Source organism: Trematomus bernacchii, unplaced genomic scaffold, assembly GCF_902827165.1.
Source record: "Trematomus bernacchii unplaced genomic scaffold, fTreBer1.1, whole genome shotgun sequence".
NCBI classification, from domain to species: domain Eukaryota; kingdom Metazoa; phylum Chordata; class Actinopteri; order Perciformes; family Nototheniidae; genus Trematomus; species Trematomus bernacchii.
In genome coordinates this window covers 14,635,873-14,651,082 of record NW_022987593.1, presented here as the reverse complement: position 1 = coordinate 14,651,082, position 15,210 = coordinate 14,635,873, and the positions used below count along the sequence as shown (strand labels likewise).

The window sequence follows — 15,210 nt, the reverse complement described above, 5'->3', positions numbered from 1 at the left end:
CAAAGTGATGCATGAAACAACTCCTCACATTTTTATAAGGCCTTTTGCGCCAGATTTAAAAATAGTCAATAAATAGTATTGCACAAATAGTACTGTGGTATTTAATGCAAGTTTAACAGGATAATACCATATAGACCTCAGCACTGAGTTCATTGTGTAGTTGTTGTTGTACTACACTACAGTAACACACTTCCACCACTTCCTGGTGTTCTGGCGCAGAGTGTCCACTGGATGGAGCACAACACAAAGGAAAGATAAGCATGGAGTCACTGTACTGTAAACCAAACACTGATATATGAGGAGACACAGTTTGTGACAAACATGTACAGGATAACCTCTCGTGTTGACCAAGGACAAATGGGTTTTTCCCAATGGTGTTCAATGTAATAGTTCAACTTTGACCATGCTACCTGCATATTTCTTTGTCAAGAGATTTTAGTTGGAGGTAAAAAATAAGCCTGATGTTACAACAGTTTACATTTTTCTAACAACCCTAAAAATGCTTAAAGGCATCCATCAATGATCCTAATTAAACAGGAGGATTTTTTTGGGCTAAGGGTAGTTAGTTATATGAAGTATTCTTACTCTTCTGCTTCTCATAGAGTGCCTACAGAGCTCAGTGATTCGCTTTAACAAAATAAACTCATCTATAGGTACAGTAACATCTTCACCTCATGTAAAGTCAGGAAAACTCTGAAAGTTGAGAAACAAAATCCCTCTAAAAAGACTGCAGTAACAGGTAGTAGTTGAGAGGGATAAGACACATTGGTTTCTCTCAAAAGGAACCTAAAACTAACTGAGTTCATCAGGTTTTCTCTACAGAGACTCTGCTAAACACTGTCTCTGCAGCTGATATTGTTAACAATGTTTTACAAAGCAACATCATATTTTGATTCTCCTCTGTCTGAATAAATAATATACTATAGCCTATGCATTTTGATTGATGCAGCCATCAGACAACTTTCCTCTGTGGAAACTCAGCCTCAGGGTGGGGCATTCACTTTGGCATCAGTTCACTGACATTTAACAACTGGTTTGTTTGGAGATGTCTGAACGATAAAGGAAGTGTTAGACCTGTATAGACTGCAAACAGTATTACAACATGTGTTTCGTCCTACTTTCAATAAGCACACGTTGTATTGGTTATGTATCATTAGCGATTATCAGACTCAGAGTTTGTATTCTAAACTCATCTAGTTGGCAAAGCTTTTTGGTAATTGGTCCAGATGTGGGGACAGCAAATGACCAGACTATCAAAGCTCCCTGCAACACGTAGACCTGTAACAATACAAGTCGACTAAACTGGTCTGTGATTTGAATTGGTAAACAGTTTCCGGTAACACTTTATATTAAGGTACACAAATTCACCATCAACTAGTTGTTCATAAACATGCATATTAGCAGTATATTGGCTGTTTATTAGTCATTATAAAACACTAATTAATGCATTATTCTACATGACCATATTCTACAAGTAATAGGCCATTAGTTCAGAGTGTTTCCTCAATAACCCTCTAATTTGTGCTTATTTATTGCAAGTAAGGAAGTTGTTGTACATGAGTTTTGGTCTTAATATGCTCTGCTCAATATGGGCCTAATAAGGCAGCAGAACCACACGAATAGTAATTCTCCCATAATAACACTTAACAAATATGATCTGTTCTTATGTAACAAGACATGAAACTATAAGTGTTAATTAAGTCTAAATAACTCAAAATTAGGTATCCATTCTTTAGACTAAGGTTTTTTTGGATACTCGTCATTGTCCTTTTCGTTCACAACTTCTCCACATTTTGAAGTGTTTCCCGAGCCAGAACGACCTTTCTTTCTTCCTGGCTTGCTCTATAATGATCCAATACAAATGCAATACCAACAACAACTCAACAGCAACAACCCACACATTGCGCATTGTTTAGAGCGGTTATAAAGTGTAAAACTGTTTCAACCTGTCAGCTGTCAGAATCAAGACGAGGCAGTGCATTGAATCGCGTAATTGGACCGCGAACCAGTCAAGTGATTCATTCAGGCAATGAAGCAGTTGCTGCTTCGGACGTCATATGTCACGTGATTTGAAGCAAGCTTCGAAGCACTGCTTCTATGGAATTGTAGTCCAGGGGTTTGAAGCATGTATCGAAGCTTCAGTCTCACACTGCCAGGACTAGTCTGGTCTCCTTTTATGACGTAGATGCTGCAGCTCTGATCTACTCCTTTACTGGCTGCTCCTTCACTGAGAAACTCTACCCATACTTCAACCCTGGTTTTTTTCATAGCAAAAACTCTGCACCTCTGATCATCTTGCCTGTCATAGTCAACTCATCTAATTTCATGTGTTGATTTATTATTCATTCAAGGGAACCTTTTTGTTCATTAAAAAACACAGTTGTTTGTATCTGGTCCAGCTGGCTTTGTGTTGCTTCCCTTTCCCGCATTGACATACACAAAATAAAACAAACTCACAAAACAACCTCATTGTTTGTTACCATTTTTTATTGTATTTTCCTAAAGAGGGTCGTCCTCTCTTTAAAATGAACAAAACATTTTGTTACTTTATTTTTAAAAGTGTTTCCAAGTGGAGACTGAACAGAAAGACGACTGATAACAAAAACAATAAATACTTCGTGGAGCAGAGAGAAGATTTCTGTAACTTTCTACCACTGATATTCTCATAGCAGTAATCAGTGTAAACCTGAAACATGATGTGAGCGACACCACCACCCAGTCCAGTTTATCATTAACCGTGGTGGAGTGGGGACGGGCGCTTTTAATTCTCTGGCAGTTATGATAAGGAAACTCTTCATACCCCAAAACGGGTAATTTAAGTAAAAAAAACAAACAGACGCTACTGTCATGGTTAAAGCTGGAATAAAAAACTAATTCCCTAGAGGACACGTCGATGGGAAGTGATGGACGTCGGCCGGAGTGATGGAGGCCGAGGCGTTGGCAGGTCGTCATGAGAGGAGGGGTCCACATGAGGAAGAGGAGGAGAATGAAGATGAGGAAGGGTTGTTTCCTTTCGATCCTCTCATTCTATATCGTCCTCGCTCAGACTCTGTGCACTCACGATACGCTGAAGGACAGGAAACAACAAGCGTTAACAGAGAGGAAGAAACCAATCAGGATGAAGATGGAGAGTCAGGGAAGTGTTTTTGTTTTATATTTTATGCAGATCTTTTTTTGGAAGTTTAATTAGTGGTGGAAGTATTTCTCTCCTGTAGTCTGTTCTATAGGTTTTAGTGCACTCTCATAGTGTCCTGTGGAGAGGAGACAGAGGTGAGGGAAGTACTTCACTTAATAAGCCAGCCTAAAAATAGTCATGCATTCAAAATGTTAATAAAGTAAAAGTAAAGAAGTATTATCAGCATAATGTTTTCCAAAGTTGTAATTTGTCATTATGGAGCCATTACTTGGTAGTACAGTACTGCATCATATGATGTAAGTCAATGTGTTTTTGTTATTTAAAGAGTAACACTTTGTCAAACAAAACTATAAATACTAAAGTACAACTACTTCAAGTACAAGTATCTCAACATTGTTATTAAAGGGGCCATATCCTGCTCATTTTCAGGTTCTTATCAGTATGTATTGTCTCTACTGAGACATTTTCTCATACTGCCTGTGCTGCAGCACCTCTTTTCACCCTCTGTCTGAAACCAGAGCCCAGTCTGCTCTGGTTGGTTAGCTGGCCGGCTCTGTTGTGATTGGTCAAACGCTTAGAGATGTCCCGCTCCTTAGCCTTTCATGTACGATGTGTTGGAGCGCTAGCCAATAGCTGTGTGTAGGTGCGTGGAGGTGTGTGTGTAGGTGTGTAGGTGTGTGTGTAGGTGTGTGTGTAGGTGTGTGTAGGTGTGTGTAGGTGTGTGTGTGTGTGTGTGTGTGTGTGTGTGTGTGTGTGTGTGTGTGTGTGTGTGTGTGTGTGTGTGTGTGTGTGTGTGTGTGTGTGTGTGTGTGTGTGTGTGTGTGTGTGTAAGTGTGACCTAGCATTACTATCCTTGTGGGGACCTAGATCTGTTTACACAGTCAGGTGTGGGGACTCGCCTCCCTTATGGGGACATAAGGGGAATCATTAATTTTAGGGTGAAGACTTGGTTAGGGTTAGGGTAAGGGTTAAGCATGTGTTGGTTATGGTTAAGGTTAGGATAGGTCTCCAGGAAATGCATATAAGTCAATGTAATGTCCCCTGAAGTGATTGAAACATGGTGTGTGTGTGTGTGTGCGTGTGCGTGTGCACGTGCACGTGCGTGTGTGTGTGTGTGTGTGTGTGTGTGTGTGTGTGTGTGTGTGTGTGTGTGTGTGTGTGTGTGTGTGTGTGTGTGTGTTTTACCCTGAGCCAGCAGCTCCTCCCCCAGCTGGATCTCCTCCAGGAAGAACTTCTGCACCGCCTCAGCGTCCTTCAGATCGGGGAGCTGCGGGACAAACAGCCGTCAATAACAGGAAGTCAAACTGTTTCTGAGTGATCAATAATCAGATCCGATCTGTGAGCCACTCGTACTTTTCAAGATGCAAACGCTTATTGTGAAATGCACACTCGATACAGCACAGCTTTGGCAAGGGAAACCTTAGAGCACATGTGTCAAACTCAAGGACCGGGGGCCAAATCAGGCCCTTGGTGGATTTAATTTCGGCCCACAGAATAATTTCTAATTACTATAAGATCTGGTCCGCCGGTATATTGTACGCACACCTTCACTCCATCCTGATGATCTCCTCAGCTCAGAGCCTGACCCCAAACATTGATGACCTTGCACCCAAGATGAGATGCCAAGTATCTGGCTTGAACTAGCATCACAGAGCAGCACACTGAGTTTACATGGATGTTTCCTTCTGCACTTTCTTTCTTGAGACAACAGGGCATGTTTGTTTTTTTCTTTGAGGCAAATAGTTTTTTTGAAGCTGTTGTTGGCCTGTGGAAAAATGTAATCATAAGATAGAGCCATAAGAAATGAATGCAACTGATTATTTAATGTTTAATGTTGTTTTTATAGGCAATCATTTAAGCTTTGTTAGTTCCAGGTTTAATATGTGCAATGAGTTAATTTCAATAAGTTTTGCAATAAACATTGAACCAGTCCGGCCCTCGACTCGTACCCATTTTTTTTATCTTGGCCCACTGTGTATTTGATTTTGACACCCCTGCCTTAGAGCAAAGGCTCCTTCAACAATTCAACACAATATAAACTAGATAAATCATAATATAATATAAAATAAAAGACTAATACAGGAAGTAAAGCTTTTAAAATAAAACCTAAAAATAGTGCTTACCAATTCTACTAAAATATTATTATTATTATTAGAATAATAATTAAATAATATGTGTATTAAAATAAAAATAATAATAGAAATAATATTTTATTAAGAATCACTTTTATCATACTAATACTAATAACACTACTACTACTACTAATAATAATTAATGTTGTCACATAATCTGAATTATGGATTGTATTTTAATGGAATTCTTGAATTTATGGGTTTCAAAGAGAAAGAGAAAGAGAAAAACAACAACAACAACAATAATATGGTAAATAAGATACAGAGATGTTTGCAGAGAGATTTCCTCAGGTAAAATGTTTTATATATTTGAGAAACTAAGAAATATTTTTATATATTTCGCAACTTAACCATTTTCCTCTTACTATGAAGCACACTGTAAATGATTGACAGGAGATAAGAGGAAGCGTTACAACACGATAAGGACTGTTTGTGCTCACCTTTGCCATGCCCGCCCGGTCTGTGGCTACCTGCTGCTTTCTCCTTCCTGCGACAGAGACACAAAGAAATACAAATTAAAAACCAAGAAATGGATTTAACAACCACCTGTAAAACAGCAAGATTTTTATTTTGTTCATGGCTTTAACTGTTCCTTTAAAATGTAAAGTAACCTTGATTTAAGTGGTTCAATCACTGGGAGATATCATTCTCTATTGTCTCATTTTTTACGGTGCATTGAGGACATTTAACATGTTATGTTTCAGCATTAGGCAACAATCTCATCAATCGAGACCCAATATCTCACGAGGAAAAAGTGAGAACAGGATAATATGATTGCTTTAATTCAGGCAACAAAATGCCATAATGATCCATAAGGGATGCTGCCTGAGAGAAAACACTCTTCTTCCTTGTTATCATGACCACTAATGTTACATATTCAATGTCTAAAAGGCCTTTAGTTTATTTGATTGTATATAGATTTCTGTTTTAGAGTAAATACATATTGTACTTGTTGTACATTTGATGAAGGTATGTTGTTTACATTACTAATCATAATAATAAAACATGTTCCCGAAGCTGCAGAATTTGGGTTTAGGGATGGATAGGAGACCGGCTGAGGTCGATCTGAGGGACCGTTGGGGTTGGTAGGGGGTGAGGAGGTAAGGAGGGGGGGGGGGAGATGGTGGAGGGCTTTGTAAGTAAGGACCAGTAAGTTGTAGTTGATGCGATGGGAGACAGTAAACCAGTATAGTTCAAGTTCATTAAGTACTACAATGGAGTAAGTCTTTAACTAGATTATGACATTTTACTGACATGTGTTTCCAATAAATGTAACTGAAATAGTTCATCATAATAAAGATTAGAAACAGCTTTTGACACACCTCACATCTGTAAAGCAGAACCTTTGCTCCCTAACTATCAGAGAAAACCTGGTATTTCTCAATATCCATGCAGATCAGAGGGAGGGAACACCAGCTGCTGTGAGAGGAGGAGCTACAGTGGAAAGAGGAGAGCTTACACGTCACAGGCAGCCACACTGCAGTCGAGACTAGTCTCTGTTTCTGTCTAAAGAAAATACAAACTGAGTTCATCAGATCTTTCTCAACAACACAGCAGAGTCTCTGTCAAACACTGGTGAGTACATCTGATTATATTTACACTTTCAACAAGCAGGATTAACACAAAACTTCAGCTCTACTCAGACGAAAACTCCACCCTTTATGTCCAACTTGTTTTTCTCCAACAACATAACCATATATATGATATAGAGTCCACGTTAAACAGCTTAAACAGTCTCTTTGTATCAACTTTATGTAACTGAATCTCTGTGGTGAGGAGTTTGTATTAACTTCTGCTTTCCTGCTATTATTATGGTTTGCTGATCACTTCCTACATAATGCTTTTACCCATTTCCTCTAGCTGTTTCAAAATAAAATCTTTCCATTAGAGAAACAGTTGGATGCTTTTAATTTGAAGCAGCTTGAGGAAATTAATCATTATGGTCGCACAGTAAGAAGAGCAGTGTTATTTTTCAATAAAAAGATGATCGAGAACACATGTATTTTCATTGCTGTTTTCCAAGTTGTATGCTTGACCCTGTCAGAGTTAAATGATCACGGTTGCAAGACAACATTCAGAAAACCCTAATTAAAAAATACAAGTATAGTTATCAAACTTCTTTCTTTAAAACAATATATAATATGAATTGATGATTGATGTGTTTTCTTTACTTTCTCATGTGTGAAGATATGGCTGCTGCAAGCTACCTAAGATCTGAAGATCAGTTTCTGTGCTCCATCTGTCTGGATTTGTTCACTGATCCAGTCACTATACCATGTGGACACAACTTCTGTAAAAACTGCATCACTGAACACTGGGATATAAGTGACAGGTGCCAGTGTCCCATGTGTAAAGAGGCTTTTACCACAAGACCAGATTTGAGGGTCAACACTTTCATCTCTGAGATGGTATCTCAGTTCAGACAGTCGGCTCAACAGAAAGCCAGCAGCAGCAGCAGCAGCAGCAGCAGCTCAGAGCAACAAGTCTTCAAACCAGGAGAAGTTTCCTGTGACGTCTGCACTGAAACCAAACTGAAGGCCCTGAAGTCCTGCCTGGTGTGTCTGACCTCCTACTGTGAGACTCACCTGGAGCCTCACCTGACAGCTTCAAGCCTGAAAAGACATCAGCTGATCGACCCTGTGGAGAACCTGGAAGACAGGATGTGTCCGAAGCACGATAAACCTCTGGAGCTGTTCTGTAAGACCGACCAGACATGTGTCTGCATGCTCTGCACTGTTTTAGACCACAAGATGCATGATGTGGTTCCTCTGAAAGAAGGATATGAAGGTAAAAAGGCAGCGCTGGGAAAGAAAGAGGCTAGAAGTGAGGAAATGATCCAGAAGAGACAACTGAAGATTGAGGAGATCAAACACTCAGTGGACCTCAGTAAGAAAGAAGCAGACAGAGAGGTAGCAGAAGGAGTTCAGGTCTTCACTGCTCTGAAAGAGTCTGTTGAGAGAAACCTGAATGAGTTCATCCAAACAATAGAAGGGAAGCAGAACATGAGAATGAAACGGGCTGAAGACTTCATCAAAGAGCTGGAACAAGAAATCTCTCAGCTGAAGAAGAGAGTTGCAAAAGTTGAACATCTCTCACGGTCTGAAGACCACCTCCATCTTCTCCAGGGTTTCCAGTCCCTAAACATCCAACACCCATCACCCACTAAGGACTGGACAAAGGTCAGCATCCCTCTATCATCATATGAAGGGACTGTGGTGAGAGCTGTGGTTCAGCTGGAGGAGACACTCAGCCAAGAGATGAAGAAGCTGATTGAAGCTGATGTGAGGAGGGTCCAGAAGTACGCAGTGAATGTGACTCTTGATCCTAATACAGCACATCCCAATATCATCCTGTCGCGTGATGGAAAACAAGTCCGTGATGGTGATGTTGAAAATAATCTCCCAGACAACAGAGAAAGATTTTCTGATGATATCTGTGTTTTAGGAAAGCAGAGTTTCTCTTCAGGCAGATTTTACTTTGAGGTTCAAGTTAAAGGAAAGACCGAGTGGGATTTAGGAGTGGCCAGAGAGTCGATCAACAGGAAGGGAGAGATCACACTGAGTGCTGAAGATGGTTTCTGGACGATATGGCTGAGAGAGGGAAATAAGTATGGAGCCAATGATGAACCTGCAGTCTTTCTCTCTCTGAAGTCTCGGCCTCAGAAGGTGGGGGTGTTTGTGGATTATGAGGAGGGTCTGGTCTCCTTTTATGACGTAGATGCTGCAGCTCTTATCTACTCCTTTACTGGCTGCTCCTTCACTGAGAAACTCTACCCATTCTTCCGCCCTGGTGTTAAATGTGGACGTAAAAACTCTGCACCTCTGATCATCTCTCCTGTCAACTAATCACTCATCTTATTTAATGTGTTGATTTGTTTTCATTCAAGGGAACAAACATCGATATTTAGAGTCAAAACTGTGTAGTTTCCATCTTATTTTCTACAAAATAAGTTTAATGTGGTGATTGATTTACATATGGTTTAGATTCTGTATACAACACATACGTGGATGATTTAATCTATTCAACAATCAAATCATGATCTCTTCAACACTTTATCGTAACACATATGGAGAATATCTATGAACGTTGGATAAATCTATAGATTTATTGTAACTTTAAAAAAAAAGAAGGTTGTTTCTAATGACACCAAATGTGTCAGTTAGAATTGATAACATTAAATGTTTTATAATCAATTGTTGTAAAGCTTCATTAAAGAGAAAGGCCTATTACGTGCCTCTACTGTATATGTGTATGTGTAATAGTTATACTGCTAGAAAAAGTTAAATGAAGCTAAATAATATGATAAATCCTCATTTGTGTTTAAAATGGTTTGGTTAATAACTGTTAACTTGTATATCTACATGCCAGGTTTTATATTGATTACTGCTAAAATGGCTTATGAATCAAAGACATCTGTAAATATGTGATTGTGAGTTCAGAAAACAGTAAACTAGATGTTTGGTCTGAGAAAGCAGGGACTCGAGCTCTAAACACTGAACAGGAAGGCCTGGCTTACACATCAGTTGTATTTCATGACACATTTCCTGTGGCTAATTCACAATTAAAAAATATATAAGTTGATTTATTTTTGTGTGAAGAGCTTGTAGGATGAAATGTTTGTTTCCACTATCAGTGATTGGATATTGGATATATATCTGTAAATATGTGATTGTGAGTTAAAAACATTAAAATAAACTGCATATTGAACACAAGGTTCTCAGTTTTAACTCATCATGCATACACGAAACCCTCCTTTTCTTATACTTTGAAAAAATGCCTTATCAAATGATTTCCCTCTCAGCACATTTTTATAATCACTGAATTAAACAAGAACTCAATGAGAAACGATTAAATATGTTGTCTTTCATCCAAGATAACGTTCTTGATAAGCACAATTTTAAATAAAAAATACAAATATAATAATTTCATGGTCACTGGTCTTTGTTGTGTGTGTGAGTAATGTGTTCAGTGTTATTTCAGATGACAGGAAACAAGTCTTAAAAACACAATAGGAAAACTTGATGGGTTTCCGTATGTCAAGGATCAAAACCAATCTATGAATCAGGCAAGATTTTAAAAAAACATGGCAGATAGCCTTTTATTTTATTTTATATTGCAGTGGTTCAAAACTCAGTATATGTTCAGGTCAGCAGGATTACATGTTAGCTGATTTTAGATTCTAAACAACCATAACTGCTGTTTTATTTGTTGCTCAAAGTGATGCATGAAACAACTCCTCACATTTGTATAAGGCCTTTCAAGCCAGATTTAAAAATAGTCAATAAATGGTATTGCAAAAATAGTACTGTGGTATTTAATGCAAACTTAACAGGATAATACCATATAGACCTCAGCACTGAGTTCATTGTGTAGTTGTTGTTGTACTACACTACAGTAACACACTTCCACCACTTCCTGGTGTTCTGGCGCAGAGTGTCCACTGGATGGAGCACAACACAAAGGAGAGATAAGCATGGAGTCACTGTACTGTAAACCAAACACTGATATATGAGGAGACACAGTTTGTGACAAACATGTACAGGATAACCTCTCGTGTTGACTAAGGACAAATGGGTTTTCCCAATGGTGTTCAATGTAATAGTTCAACTATGACCATGCTACCTGCATATGTCTTTTTCAAGAGATTTTAGTTGGAGGTACAAAATAAGCCTGCTGTTACATCAGTTTACATTTTTCTAACAACCATAAAAATGCTTAAAGGCAGCCATAAGTGATCCTAATTAACCAGGAGGATTTTTTTGGGCTAAGGGTAGCAAGTGATATAAAGTATTATTACTCTTCTGCTTCTCATAGAGTGCCTACAGAGCTCAGTGATTCGCTTTAACAAAATAAACTCATCTATAGGTACAGTAACATCTTCACCTCATGTAAAGTCAGGAAAACTCTTGAGAATCAAAATCCCTCTAAAAAGAGCTGCAGTAACAGGTAGTAGTTGAGAGGGATAAGACACATTGGTTTCTCTCAAAAGGAACCTAAAACTAACTGAGTTCATCAGGTTTTCTCTACAGAGACTCTGCTAAACACTATCTCTGCAGCTGATATTGTTAACAATGTTTTACAAAGCAACATCATATTTTGATTCTCCTCTGTCTGAATAAATAATATACTATAGCCTATGCATTTTGATTGATGCAGCCATCAGACAACTTTCCTCTGTGGAAACTCAGCCTCAGGGTGGGGCATTCACTTTGGCATCAGTTCACTGACATTTAACAACTGGTTTGTTTGGAGATGTCTGAACGATAAAGGAAGTTTTAGGCCTGTATAGACTGCAAACAGTATTACAACATGTGTTTCGTCCTACTTTCAATAAGCACACATTGCATTGGTTATGTATCATTAGCAGTGGCGAGCCGTCAGGGCCCTCTAGGCCCTCTGTGAGGGCCTAAGATATTCCAAAAAATAATATTTAAAAACATTAAAAAAATATATATTTTTTTAAAATATATATTTTTTTAATATTATTTTTGTTATATTTTTCATTAGTTTTACCGAAAAAAAACTTGATTCAATAAAATAACATTTCCAAATAAATAAATCCTTCGAATCTGCCTGTTCAGTCTCTGTTTGAATGTGAAGGGTTTACATGAAAAAAGCTGTCTGGCCCTCTCTGCGATTCACAGAGGGCCCGCAATAGAGTGGCGAAGTCCCTCCCACTTACTTCCGGGGTATGGGACCTTATTTCGGAAAAATTATGCATTGAAGTCAATGGGGAGAGAAAACTTATCTTTCGATCCCGTTTGAATTGTGCCATGAATTACACATATGATGTTTGTCAATCTTAAAAAATCATTTCCATGTCAAAAAAGTCACAGTTTGTCGTAAAACTGTTGAAATATAAGACTATGAAAAATACGTAACTAGAAAGACTACAAATCCCAGAGTCGCGTAAGTGATGTCACAATTGTTTACCTCCACCATTCAGATACCTAAGATCAGCGCAATATAGATATAATCTATCTATATGGCGCTGGCTAAGATAAGATAACTTTAACAAGATGCCTGTGTGCTTAGTACCAGGTTGTTATTATACCAGCAATGGGTCTTGCTCGTTCTTTTGCTTCCCGTCTGATGAAACGACCAGGAATGGCTTGATCAAGTTAGCTACCTAGCTAGTAGCTAGCACGTTAGTTAGCATTACAGCCTTGTCATTTTTATTAGCCTTAACATGAAGTAACATTAAGTAACCCAAAATGTTAAACAGTAAGAGTAGTAGTCATATTTCGTGAACCCTTTGAATAGTACTGTCACCGGTGTGATCATTCTATAATACACAATTTAATTCCGGGGGAGAAATGCTAACGCTAACGTTAGCATCGGCGATCTTTTCTACTTCATGCTATCTGCACAAATGGTTGACATTAAACATTAAAACGACCAGGCAGTTCAGAGAGAATCAAAGGAAGGCAGGCAGGCAGCTTTGCATGACATTCTTCAGGACGTGTTTCATTGTGGTGATAGTCAATCGTTTGTTGACAAGACAGTAGTGACGGCCATCTTGGTGACGTGTGTGGTTGACCAGAGATGTAGTTCATTTAGCGTTTCACACAAACAAATGTGTTACTTCACAGTTTTACGACACATTTTTTTTTTTGACTCTATAGAGTGGCGAAGTCCCTCCCCTTCCGGTGGAGCTCCATGGGACCTTATTTCGGAAAAATTATGTATTGAAGTCAATGGAGAGAGAAAGATTATCTTTCGATCCCGTTTGAATTGTGCCATGAATTACACATATGTTGTTTGTCAATTTAAAAGATAATTTTGCAAGTCAAAAAAAAAAAAAAGTGTCGTAAAACTGTGAAGTAACACATTTGTTTGTGTGAAACGCTCAAAGAACTACATCTGATCTCTGGTCAACAACACACGTCACCAAGATGGCCGTCACTACTGTCTTGTCAACACAAGAGACTACCCTCACTATCACTACAATGAAACACGTCCTGAAGAATGTCATGCAAAGCTGCCTGCCTTCCTTCCTTTGATTCTCTCTGAACTGCCTGGTCGTTTTAATGTTTAATGTCAACCATTTGTGCAGATAGCATGAAGTAGAGAAGATCGCTAGCGTTAGCGTTAGCATTTCTCCCCCGGGCTTAAATTGTGTATTATAGAATGATCACACCGGTGACAGTACTATTCAAAGGGTTCACGAAATATGACTACTACTCTTACTGTTTAACATTTTGGGTTACTTAATGTTACTTCATGTTAAGGCTAATAAAAATGACAAGGCTGTAATGCTAACTAACGTGCTAGCTACTAGCTAGGTAGCTAACTTGATCCACACACTCCTCTTTCATCAGACGGGAAGCGAAAGAACGAGCAAGACCCATTGCTGGTATAATAACAACCTGGTACTAAGCACACAGGCACAAAGTTATCTTATCTTAGCCAGCGCCATATAGATAGATTCTATCTATATGGCGCTGATCGTATATATACGGTATTATACGTGTATCGTAGTGTCTCAATTGTGACATCACTTACGCGACTCTGGGATTTGTAGTCTTTCTAGTTTCGTATTTTTCAAAGTCTTATATTTCAACAGTTTTAAGACAAACTGTGACTTTTTTGACATGGAAATGATTTTTTAAGATTGACAAACATCATATGTGTAATTCATGGCACAATTCAAACGGGATCGAAAGATAAGTTTTCTCTCCCCATTGACTTCAATGCATAATTTTTCCGAAATAAGGTCCCATTACCCCGGAAGTAAGTGGGAGGGACTTCGCCACTCTATAGTAACTCAACGAGAGAGTAATGTCAAATGACAGTACAATAGACCAATCATATCTTCCCGGGTGGGTTTTATAATCGCGGACTTTATGACAAGTTCCGCCCGCTGTGAAACTTTTCTTGTTTCCATAGCAACAACAACTTCCTGTCAACAGCGTGAACTCGCCTTCAAAATAAAAGCATGCCAAATTACACTTAAGACATACAACTGCAACGAAAATAACAAACACAATGCAATATCATTTTCAATGTCAAAGAACACAAATTGGGTTCACAGGTGTTGTTTTGTGTGGTAGAGGGTCGCTGTCATTGATGCGTTTTGCACCCTGGGCCGTTGTTTTGATATTCCGCTGAAGTATACGCTGTGACGTAATAACTCTTTTTTTCTTCTTTTTTTCCGAGGGAAGGGGTGGGGGTCAGAGGGCCTAGGTATAAAGCTCACGGCTCGCCACTGATCATTAGCATGGGCGTCGCAGCCATTATATGAGGGTGGGACAAGTCCCCCCCACTTTTTCAAATGATTAGTTTAGACCCCCCCACTTTTACTATGCGGAAAGTCCGTGAATCGGTCTATCCACTCGCCGCACTTTGTAGAGCGCTGTGTCAGTGCTTCACTATCAAATGAAATCCATTCCACTTGCTTATTGAGAGAATGCCCAAATCAATGAAACTCCGTACCATGTTTTCACTGCTACTTTGTACCAAGGCAGATTCTCACATAGCGCGCGCATGTTCAAGGAGTGTTGTCATAGTTGGACAGCTCAGATCTGTTGTATGAAGCGATGCCGGTAGCGGAGGTAAGGCACACACACCAAATGTTCAGGAAATGGTTAATACAGCGAAAATCAAAGCTGACGATCTCTTGGTTTGATATGTTTTCTCCCCCAGACAACATGGACATAAGAACATTTTTTTCAAAGAAGAGGAAAATAAGTCATCAGCTGGTAGCAGTTAATCAGTTAACAGTGATGGCGGCGTCTCAATTCTGGAGAGGAGTTTCGTCTTTATGTCATGATAGAGAAATACAAATACTGAATAGTTTAGATGAGAAAAAGGCATCGAAATGCCAGGTTACTAGTATTTATCATGTAAACAGGGAACATGAATAACCCGATCTCTCTGTGCTCATGTAAACACCATATCCCCAATATGATCATAACCAGGATAATACTCATACACGGCTTA

At 38.9% G+C, this 15,210-nt stretch overlaps 1 protein-coding gene across 2 annotated transcripts in view; it reads left to right on the top strand.

Annotated features, from left to right (window-relative positions):
• The window catches only part of LOC117481744 (E3 ubiquitin-protein ligase TRIM39-like), a 108,530-nt gene extending 98,550 nt beyond the window's left edge, over positions 1-9,980 (top strand). Inside the window, exons 1-2 of one of the 2 annotated variants that reach the window (XM_034129619.1) lie at positions 6,726-6,843; positions 7,456-9,980. In XM_034129619.1, the coding sequence (XP_033985510.1) occupies positions 7,458-9,113 (1,656 nt within the window). In that variant the 5' untranslated portion in view covers positions 6,726-6,843; positions 7,456-7,457 and the 3' untranslated portion in view covers positions 9,114-9,980. Of the gene's footprint in view, positions 1-6,725; positions 6,844-7,455 lie in introns of those variants that run through there. The other variant, XM_034129620.1, reaches the window with a different exon arrangement.
• The last annotated feature ends 5,230 nt before the right edge of the window (positions 9,981-15,210 follow it).